The sequence below is a fragment of the Papaver somniferum genome, chromosome 10 (genome assembly GCF_003573695.1).
Source record: "Papaver somniferum cultivar HN1 chromosome 10, ASM357369v1, whole genome shotgun sequence".
Lineage (NCBI taxonomy): Eukaryota > Viridiplantae > Streptophyta > Magnoliopsida > Ranunculales > Papaveraceae > Papaver > Papaver somniferum.
The window spans coordinates 91,916,238-91,927,703 of NC_039367.1; the positions used below are offsets into that span (position 1 = coordinate 91,916,238).

The 11,466-nt window shown below is 36.3% G+C and overlaps 2 protein-coding genes and 1 long non-coding RNA gene across 3 annotated transcripts; 1 reads left to right on the top strand and 2 right to left on the bottom strand.

Moving 5' to 3' along the window:
- Positions 1-4,652: 4,652 nt before the first annotated feature.
- Positions 4,653-5,656, bottom strand: LOC113315934. Its single transcript, XM_026564177.1, has 2 exons — positions 5,161-5,656; positions 4,653-5,065 (listed from the first exon to the last, which is right to left on the bottom strand). Exons 1-2 carry the CDS (start codon positions 5,654-5,656, stop codon positions 4,653-4,655), a joined length of 909 nt encoding a protein of 302 aa, XP_026419962.1.
- Positions 5,657-5,790: 134 nt separating this feature from the next.
- On the bottom strand, positions 5,791-6,753 carry LOC113315935. The gene has a single exon (XM_026564178.1). The coding sequence runs from the start codon at positions 6,751-6,753 to the stop codon at positions 5,791-5,793; it is 963 nt and encodes a 320-aa protein (XP_026419963.1).
- Positions 6,754-7,512: 759 nt separating this feature from the next.
- On the top strand, positions 7,513-11,140 carry LOC113315042. Its single transcript, XR_003342710.1, has 3 exons — positions 7,513-7,907; positions 9,823-10,536; positions 10,717-11,140. It is a non-coding gene; the product is annotated as an uncharacterized LOC113315042 (long non-coding RNA).
- Positions 11,141-11,466: the final 326 nt, after the last annotated feature.

Genomic DNA, 11,466 nt, shown 5'->3' on the forward strand with positions numbered 1-11,466 from the left:
TCCATCCCCAAACTTCACTTTTCCTTTGATTTTCTCATTGAGTTCAGAAAAGTAGTGTCTCTTACCAGTCATGTGATTGCTGGCTCCATTATCTAAATACCAGATTCCTTCTTCTCCATCCTTTGATTCGTAATTCTTTGGCATTAGTTTCCCTTCGTTTAAGAATACAACTTCGTGCATGAAAAGAGCTGTATCTGCTTCCCTTGTTTCATTCTTGTTTGCTTCTTCCATCTTTTGTATTCTTTTAGGGCATACAGAGGAGAAGTGTCCTGGTTTATCACATCTATAACAAATAATGTTTGATCTATCCTTCTTTTCTTTCCCTTGGTTTTGATCATTCTGACTTGTTGTTCTATCTTGTGAGTTAAACCTTCCTCCCCTTCCTCGGCCTCTGTTTACTCTACCACCTCTTCCACGACCTCTTCCTCTTGTCTCAGAGTTTTGTTGGTAAGAGTTTGTGTACAAGAGTTTTCCTTGAGTTTCTCCATTGTTTTCTTCATCAAGGATTCTCTCTTCATATGCTTTCAATCTTCCAATTATATCTTCATAGCTAGTCTTCTTTAAATCTAAGACTTGTTCGAGAGAGGCTATGATATGAATATACTTGGATCTTGGTAAACTATTGAGAAACTTCTTTACCAATTTATCTTCATCAATGGATTGTCCAAGTGACGCAGCTTGTGAGGCTATCTCTGATAGCTTTCCTGCAAAGCTATCAATAGTATCAGTGTCTTTCATCTTCATTCTTTCAAACTCAGACATTAAGGTTTGCAGACGGGCTTCTTTAACTCGATCAGCTCCGAGATTACGTGCCTTTATTGCATCCCGAATTTTCTTTGAGGTTTCCTGTTCACCAACTTGTAGAACAAGACATTCTGGTATTGCTTGAAAGAGTAATCCAATGGCAACATTGTTTTTGTCTGGATCCAATGTACCATGATCAATTGTTTCCCAAACTTTGTAGATTTTCATCAGTACCTTCATTCTCATGGCCATACTGTGTAGTTTGTGGCATTGAGGATTGGAACTTGTATTGATGGTGGCGTGAACTGTTTTACACCCACAATGGTGGTTTCATTTTCCATGGCTCAGAATCAAGCTCTGATACCAATTAATGGCAACTGCAAGATGAAATTTAGCTTATATAAAGACAACTCTCTTTATTGATGTTTAGAAAATCTCTCAAAACTAAACACAAGCTCTAATCTTGCTCATATGATCAACCACAACTTTGGTGATCATATATATATAGAACTATGAATTCCTTTTCCTAGTCCTATTACCTTATTACATGTCTTTCCTTTTCTTAGAACTAGATGACTTCTAATTCCCTTAGGATTACATCAATTTCCTAATCTTGTCCTAACCAGCTTGTTAGTGACTTCTATGTTGAAGTTAATCCAACAACTTCTAGTTTTTACATTTTTGGTAAACAGTAAACTCTAGAAAATGCATTAGGTCCAACAGTTATTAATATGCAATACCAGAATTGTGAATGTTTTATAAGGATGGTTTGATCGAGATGCTTTCAGCCATAATTTTATTGAAGCCGTCTACATTGATTTATATGTGCATATACATATGCCATATGCAAGTTGACTTTTCAGTTAAATGTTTATGTTCATGTAAATGATTTTTTTCTGTCGTTTCGTTTTTTATGTGTTTTTCAACAGGTTTTCATAGTTGTTGTCGTGATACTAATGGAATTGATGTTAGATTATTGAACTTTGGAGTTCTACCAAACAAGCGTCATTTTCATGCAACTGATAATTTGGCAAGCACAGTGACCTTCTCATACTACTATTCGGTTTGTGGTTTTCATCCCGTTGCTCAAAATAGTATACTTCTGTGAAATATAAAATGAAATGCATAATCATGTTTAAGGTCTAAGTGTTTGTAACGTTTTTTGTAGCTATATAGCCAAAGGAGAATGTCAGCTTCTCATTGTGATCCCAACTATACAAAAAACACTACGTTGTGATTTGCCAAAGCTTGAGAAATTGTTGCGGCGGTAAAACTTGAAAGATTGTTGCAATTGGTGTGACACATTAAACTGATTTTAGCAATCTCTCAAGGTAATAATTCATACATCTCTGCAAGGTTAAACTAAAAGAAATCATGGTTTTATTATAATCAAACTCATAAAGAATCATCGAGTCTTGAGTTTCTGTTTTTCAGGGGTTGTTGTTTGCTCAACATTTCGAACCACATATCTCTAACCAGGCAGTCATCGTCAATCATTTTTTTCCTTCTAATTTTAAGGAGGAAGCATATGTAACATATTTGGTAGTGCATTTAGTACAGAAATGAGAAGGATTGTGTATCATATTAATAGTGGAGTTTTTTTTTCCTTTTTGAAGCATGTTTCCACACTTTTAAGCAGGCCGTGCATGGAAAAGATTATATCAATATGAAGTTGTATTTATTTTTCTGAATTTTTTGGTGCACTGTATGTCTACAGGCAGGCGCATCGCGCGTGCGATTTTACTAGTATATGTAATGGTTAAGTAAAATAATGTTTTGTAACAATCATAGTAATAGTGGCAATTGCTTCAAAAAAAAATAAAATAATTGGCAATTAATACTGACAGGATGTTGCAAAAGAAATTGCCATCAAATTGAAGGGAAAGCCAGATCTGATTTTGGAACTACAGTGATGGAAACCTTGTTGCATCTTTGCTCTCACACAAGCTAGAAGTCACACAAGCTAGAAGTCACACAGGTCTGTAACGGAGCAGTTACTGGTCTCCATGATCCAACTTATTGGCATAAATCATACATATTTTATCATCACCAATACTTTTCAAATTTCAATGGATTATCTGGAAGGTTTAAACACCAACACTTTCATTGCATTCAAGTTCAACCTTTTCTGATATGTACATTTTTCCCTTATATCTATAATTGAACCATCTTTTTGTGATTTCAGCAAGGACACTGTTGGACAATATGAGAGTCACACAGCTTTTACTCTACCTAGTTGGCCATGGAAATGATGTTTTTGACTCCAAGTTTAACATTGTCTCATCTGGAGCTGATATGGCTGTGTATTTCGAAAAAAGACACCTAACAAAACTGCACCCTTCATTTACAGGTACCCACATTTATAAGAAGTCATGGTTAGATCAGAAATTAGTAATCTTTTCTCACATGCGTTACAGCTCTTTTCGTGCATTTAAGAGAAGTCAATCTGTGTTTATAAACTCTACTGAATTCAGATATTATTAAAGAGTGTTTTTACACAAAACCCTTTTGTCTTATCATTTCTATTACGTTCTGCTCACCGATATACATGACAGATTTACTCTGAAAGGCTCGTGACATTGTCTGCGGTTTATGGAATCTAGAAGTACGTCTCAAACCTTGAACATCGTGAAATTCGTCGTTATCTTGAGATGTTATATGCTCAAGTATGCACACATCGGTAAGCAACTGTACTTTTATTTCTGAAACAGTAAGTTAAAACAATGTAAGACCACTTTTGTCCCACACCTCATGGCCAATTTGTCATTCCGTCCTCAGAAAATAAATCTTTTCCCTTCAGACGCCCCACAAACTTCAGGGACGACTAGAAAAGCACCGATATTTTCTTACACGTTGTAATGTGTTCTTTGTATTTTTATTTTTTGTTACTCATCTGAATCTTTTGCGTCTGTCGTTCTCTACATTTGCAGACATTAGGAGTACCTCGGACGTCTGGATTCTGTCCTCTTTGATGCAGAAGGAAAAACTCTCTTTACAGCATTCCAGCAGTTACAAATTGCAACATTTTTGTTTGTTTGCCAAGTGATGGTAAAATTCTGGTTTATGTTGTGAAACAATTAAACAATATAAAGTGTGTTAAATTTTTTGAAATTCTGTTTAATTACTCCGTTAGTCGACACTCTTAACTGAATCATTCCAGGACATGACACTGATATGTAGTGATTTCTACAACTACAACAGTTTTTGATTTCTCAAATTCATTTTGAGATGATTCTTTTCATATTTTAGAGATAGTTTTCAACCACCACAGTAAAACAGCTGGTCATCACCTGCCCTTATCCACTGGGGACACTGGGTAGATGGTAAATATAAAAATCAACAGGGTGGGTGTATGATATTTTCAGCCATTAAATTGGGTGCCTGTAAGCCCCAAAACCCTAACATTACATAACAGAGACTTGACTGCCTTGAGTGTCTCTCTCTACCCTAGTTAGCAATTCGCAATACGGGATACGTTCGGAACGGGATACGTACGCGTATTATACGGATTTGTAAAAATTGAATTCGGTCAAGAATCCGGTCAACGGTTCGTGATACGGGAGTAATACGTAACGGCATACGTACGTATATAATTCGATTTACAAATATGAGTTCGTCACCGAAAATTCGGCACACGTATAATAACAGATATTCAGAATTTATATATAATCCTGCAAATACATAGTTCGAACTTCGAAATACAAAATATTTATACATATATATAATATATATCTTAGATTCTGGCAGACATAGATACATTACAGTCGATTTATACCCTGTCCCTGTGCATATATAACAAGTTAAGTTACTGGAGTAATGTTTTAACTCCACAAAAAATCAAAATATAGACACAGATTAAGCAATTAGATGTGTCAGTTAGAGCCTAATTTGTTCCAAGTATTAAATACCTACTGATGACGATAATTCATTCTCGAAGATGTCCCAATGCCGCTACACATTCTATCCATCCAAGCAGCATTCAGGTCACTTCGAGCATCGGCTACAAAACCTTCATCAATAGCTTCATCCAGATTGCCATCAACAAGTTCAGTGTCCCACTCTGCGAGATTTTCAAGATTAATTGGGTCTCTATCTTTTAACTCAAAGTTCACGGAATTTTTCAGCATTAACGAGTTCATCCTTATGTACACCAGATCTTCCAACATCTGTGGAGCCAATCTGTTTCTCTTTTTTGTTTGTGCGGCATCGAAAGCACTCCAGTTACGTTCACATGCTGAAGCACTACACGGCTGACTTAATAAACGAATGGCAACCTTTCTTAGTATAGGAACAGAGCCTCCATTTGCTTCCCACCACACCCCTATAATAAGGCCATAAACTTAGATAAACAATACAACCTAGATACGACTAATTATCCAAAAAGAAAAAATAAAATTCATTAAAAAAAAAACTTACTTGGATGACAATTACTGATTTGATCTATTGAGATGCTTGTAAAGATCTTTGGATGTTTTCCATTATAGAGTAAAAGCTCTTGCGAAAACTTGGTTCTTTCAGTGGTATCAATCAGTTTGTCATAAATATATGACAAGGCAGCTTGCACAGCTTCATTAGTATATGAAATCTTTCCATCAAACATGAAAAGAGGGTTCAAATACATGGCAGCAGCATGAACCTCATGAAGCAGGTTAGATTTCGCTCTGAATTCAAACAATTCCCATATATGCATATACTTAACAGGATCCTCTTCACATCGTTCTTTAATTGCCTTTCGTGCTCTATCTGTTGCTTCATAAATGTAGCCTGAAGTTGACCCATCACCATCGACTAACCGTAATACCTTTACCAATGGCTCCATTGCTGAAATTAGCTCTTTCCCATCCTCCCAAAATGGTGTTCCTTGTATAAGCTCTTTGACTATGTCAGCAACAGCTCCTTTGCTGTACAACATGTTTCTATATTCAACCGATGCGACCAAGTTTCTCAAACCATCTTCAACATCTAAAATAGATTGAAGCATAAGAAAGTGAGACGCAAACCTGGTTTTAGAATACTTTCTCAAATCTTTCTTGGTATGCTCTCTCATTAAGTCCAAAAGAATGATATGCCTATAGAAATGGTCATATATCTTTCTTGCTTTGAGAAAAATATCTTTAACCCAATCAACAGAATCATATATATATCCTCAAATAGCAATTGAACTCCATGAGCAGCACACTTTGATTTGATTATGTGGGGATACTCTTCCATGATCAGGTTACAAGCAAGTCCATAGTTTGAAGCATTGTCGGTCACAATTTGCACTACATTTTCAGCACCAATCTCTTCAATAACTGGTAAAAGTACCTCCCTTATAAATAAACCTGTGTTCGATTCTCCGGATCTTTCAACTGATTTTAAGAATACTGCCCCTTTTGGTGAGTAAGCAATCACATTTATAAACGACCGTTTTTTCATATCTGTCCATATGTCTGACATGATGGTGCATCCAGTTAAACTCCAAGATTCTTTGACTTCATTTACATAACGTTCCACATCTGCTTTAGTATTGACAACCAGCTTAGTTCGAAGAGTAGAATAACTAGGTAATGAATATCCAATACCATATTCCGACACAGCCTTAATCATCTCAATAAACCCTGTTGTCTGTATAACATTAAAAGCAATGTTATTCAAGAAGAAACAAAGAGCTACTTTCATGTCCACCGCATCTTTATCCTTTTTGCTGAGCATTCCAGGTATTGAAGTTTGTTGCAATCTTGGTTCTTCACAGACACTAACGCTGCTCTCCCCAACACTCCCAGTAGATGATTTAGCTCTTTTAGTCCCACTAACATTAACACCGGCCTCCCCAACTGCAATAACAGCAGATGCTTGTACTTCCTCAGGTACTTGTGCACAAACAGCAATGTCACGGCCTTTAATACCCGATAAATGAGACTTCACTCTTGCTACTCCTCCAGGAAAATCTCTTTTGCAGTACTTACATTTGAAACGGTTATTCAGTTTCTCGGCATATTCCCAAAATTTGTCTTTTATCTTCGTCATCTCCTACCAAATACACACTGAAACTAGTTTTAAGTATCAACAAAACTAGAGAAAGAGAATTTCTTGAACGAATAACGATATTAATTTATAAACATATGAATCCAAATTAAGCTCACAATATTATTCATAAATCTATAGCCTAATTCATTATTCATTATTCATAATATTGATATCAACTAAAATTGCAGCAACAAAATATCTAACCTAAGGATATAACCAATCATGGATTCAATACAATCCAATATAAATTAAACATAAATAGATGTACTGTTGATTCAATTGAATCAATTGAATCATATTGAAAACCAAAAATTCAGAATCAAACATAAAAATACAACACATAATATGTTGATGGAATCATGCCATACCTTGTCGCCAGCCTTAGAAGCAGATATTGAAGGATTTGAAGATAGGAAATCAGAAAACGAATTGGGTGCGATCTGTTCAGTGAGCAGTGACTGAGAAGGTAGAACTTAGAAGAAGGACTGAAGGAGTTAGGTTAGAAGTCTCTCTCCAAATTTTCTATTTATACGGATCCATTTCCTAACCCTATTTTTCCCGTCCGAACGAATAAACGTTGATTCGGGACGTAAAAAACGCGAATAATTCGGGATCTTCATATAACACGCGTACCTGGGTCGGTCTTTCAATGGGTCGCCCGTATGATTCGTTAACGATTGATACGGCATAATTCGCGAATAATTCGCGAATTATTCGCCGAATTGCTAACTAGGCTCTCTACCCTCTCAAAAAAAAAAATCAAAGATGCGGAGCATGAAATAAGTAGATAGACAGGTCTAAGTTGTTGTAAAAGAAGATGAAGAAACATCAAGAGATGCAAGGTGTTGGGAAAAAAATTACTAGTAAATCTAAGGTGTTTTGTTTGCTGCTAAACACTCAGAAGAGCAGAAAGAAAAGGAAAAAGAAACAAAATGGTTTAGATACAGATCTTGATAATTGGTTTGGTATCGGAAAAGTTATACTGAAAAATTCTTACTATGTCTTCACGCTGTGATGTGCGCGTAGTAATATGCGATGCAGAAAGGAAGAAAGGTGAAGGAATCCAGATCCAGATGCACAGTCATTAAAACCAATTCAGAGTTTTTGTGGCTGCAAAGTTTAATTGACATCTTCGGTTATGAGGAATCAATCAGGTAACAAAGATTTTCAAGTACCATGTATGATTACAGATTATCATATTTATTTATTTTTTTTGTAAAATTTTATGTTAATATCTTTTGTGGGTAGTAATTATGTTAACACCCATTTTGATGTTGATATCTTACCTCTGACAGCTACTTGTAAAAAACTTTGGAAAAAAAAAGTCATTCCCATAGACTATAGGGTCATTGGTGACCACCATGAAATCTATTTGTGGATTTAGTTAATTGCTGGTAGGTATAAATAAGTTACGGGCCTGTCTGTTTGTCTTATCAGAATTGCTAAGTCACTGATCTATTATGAACATTTGAACCCTTTTGTTCGTATTCAAGCAAAACGAAAGCTGAAAACCTAAACCACATAACTCATTTTGGTGTCCACTATCGGTTTCCCTATTTGCAATACGTAACTCTTATGGTCTGACTGATATATTCACGATGTAATGTTGGAAATTGTTTCTTGGAGTAACGATTTTGATAGTGACTGCTTTAATTATGTTCCGCGTGTTACTGAACTGGTTCTGTAGCTTATGAACTTGTTAGTTTCAATGAAAATTACGATGTTTGCTGACCAGGAAAATGAATAAATGAATTTGTTAGTTTCGGCTCGAGTCATTTGTAAAATTGGTGGTTGGTTTCTCCCACCGGATTGTATTATCATTTCAAGTGCGTGGTCTTGTTCATATTTTCACATCTGTGAATGCACTATGACACTTAGCTTGCACAGGCACATGACCATGTGAATTTGATATAAACATTTAAGGGATGAAAATTTGGACAATGTTGCATGTGTGGCATCAGTAATTTTGAAGTGATGGTTGCATTGTAAGCATGAACTCTCCGTTTCTTAGTTGTAAGAAAGAGATATAGAAGTGAAATTTCGCAAATGCTGGCTTAAGGTTATGTGCGAGGGCATTTGGTTGTGTGCCAAGGAATCAGCGGCATTCTGTTGGTTCACGCGGTGTTCGGATAGTCTGTGGTGGTGTGTCCAGATATTGTTGGTACATGGAAGGATTATAAAGTTGTGCCTTGGGTAGTGGGGGTAATTTTATTAGAAAGAAAAGAAGTAACAAGCCTAGGCATCCACGAGCAGATGACATTAATGGCTAGGCCTCCACTTCTAGGTGTGCTTTGTGTGTTTCAGCTGTTGATAGAGTTGGTGCTGGTGTTTACAGTATTTTACAAAAGCTACTCTTGATTTTTTTTTTAAAATATTTGAGGCATCACCACCTTTAACTTAGAGGCCAATAGGGTTTTCCTGTAAAGCAATTTCGTACTATTTGCCTAGTAAGGGCAGTTATAAGTTTATAACCCTATAATTGTTAAGTCGGTTTCATCAAATCTAATGATGGCATTATCATTACACTTAAACATTGTCATTTTGAAAGGACCACTGTGTTAACTCTGGGGATTTTAAGTTTTCCTGATGAATGAATAGAGGCTCTTTTATTTATTTGTTCAACTCGTCGTTCAGCTCGCCTATATTCAGTTTTCTTCTCATGCTTAATTGTGAATTGGTGTGAAAAGCCAAATATTGTCACATGTGTATCGGTGTGTGTGTGTTATATTATCGCCTACCTCAGTGTTCTGATCATTGTTCTATATGAAATAACTGTGTCGAGCGTTTTCATCACCATTGCCCATGGGTTGGACTGTGTATTGGAAAAGTTTATGTTCTGTTCTTCTGCTCCATTACTTCAGTTCAGACTATCTATCTTGGCCAAATTAGATAAGGTGATTCAACCATTTATTTTCAAAATGTATCTCGATCAGGATGCAATGGTAGCTCAGTTTAGCAATGCTGTCGTCTTCAAACGACAGCTGGTTATTCTTATGTTGCTTGTCAAATTTGGTTGTTAGTTAATCCTTGTGGTTGCTTCTCATTTTGGTTGTTTTTGATGAATCAAAGAGCTCGGGATCTCCTCACCGGAAGCATCGGGATGTCCAGCTTTCTCAATCATTATGGATTCTATTGCGTCAAAGAAATCCAACAAAACACGATTGATAGTTTCGCTTTGAATAAGATTTCAATGAGGAATCAGAAACAGATTAAAGCTTGTTTCGGTTTGAATAAGATTGATAGTTTGTAGAAAGAGTTGAAGGCATTGGAAGCTACTGCAAAGGCTCAGAAGAAAGAGATTGAGACCCTCGAGTTGATGGAGATGTGTTATGCCAAAGAAAGAAACAAGATCTTGGAGGAGTTGTCAGCAGCTGCATCAACACCTTGGTACAAGAAGCAAATTAACCAGTATGAAGAAGAAGATTAAGCAGTGAAATTTTAGGGCATTTTGTTTCAAAGGCCAGAAAGACAGAGACAACTACTAGCTCCGTTAGGAGTTTGCTGGTCGAAAGAAGACCAGCAACAGGCACAGTTGGTGGAGGATTTACAGAGAAACGTATCCTCCTCCCTTGGAGAGCAAAGGAGTAACATCAAGGCAGTTTTTTGTCAGTAATATAACTCTTGCATCTTTCATGGGAAAGACGATACCTATGGAATAACTCGGTTGTGATGACACGGACCTAGCGGAGACAATCAAACATGATATTTTGATGACACTGGTGTTGCTCAATCAATCTTGGCAGTTCAGCAAGCTTGGGAGAATAAGGTGCGCCGAAACTTCAGGTGAACATACTCAACTGAACCTGCAAATTTATCCTTCTTTCGTAGTTGGCATGTGATGTGATTAACCTTAGTATTATTGGATATGTTATCATGGAATCACTATTCCCTTAAATTATGTTTGCTTGTTTTGTGTGCCATGTGACTTATGCAATGACAAGTTCATTGTTTTGACTATTTCAGAATTTATTCGTACCAGATAAACGTTACAAAAGCTACGTTGTGTACTGCCTGTGGAATATTTAGGAACAAGAAAGCTAAATGGAAAGACATCACTACACACCCCATGATACAAGTGAAAAGCTTTCTGCAGATAAACCCAACATGTTAACCGACAGTGATCTGAAGTGTGTTGTGAACTTTTGGACTACTGAAGAACATCTGGTGAATTCATCTCTATTATGCTCACCCAGTAGAAGTACCTGAAAGCCAAGCACACTGATGCATTTGAAAGTGGAACATCACTACTGTTCAAAAATTAGAGCGAAATCCATTTCATTAGTTTAATTTGTTTTGGTAACTGTCATTTAGCTGCCGTTTGCATATTAAATCCATGTACTAGATAACTAACGCCATGGATCACTGAAATTGAATTACATATACTTAATTGTTGTAGTAATTCAATAAAACCCGTTAGACTTATCAGAAATCTCTAGTTTTCTAATCTCAAATCTCTTTTCCATTTCCATCTCTATTTTCTTTTTCTGTCTGAAGAATGAAAGTCCTCCCAAATTTTTCCTCTCTAAGAAAAATTAGGTTTGGACAGGGGACAGTTCCCCGTCTACTTTCAAATTTTGCTTTCAAATTTTATAATGCACATGAGACAGTCTCTGGTGTAGTGGCTTTTTTATTTATGACAAATGCTATCCCACACGATTTTGCGGGATGGCTTCCTGTAAAATGAGTTTCTTTACCGTTGGATGATTAAATCAA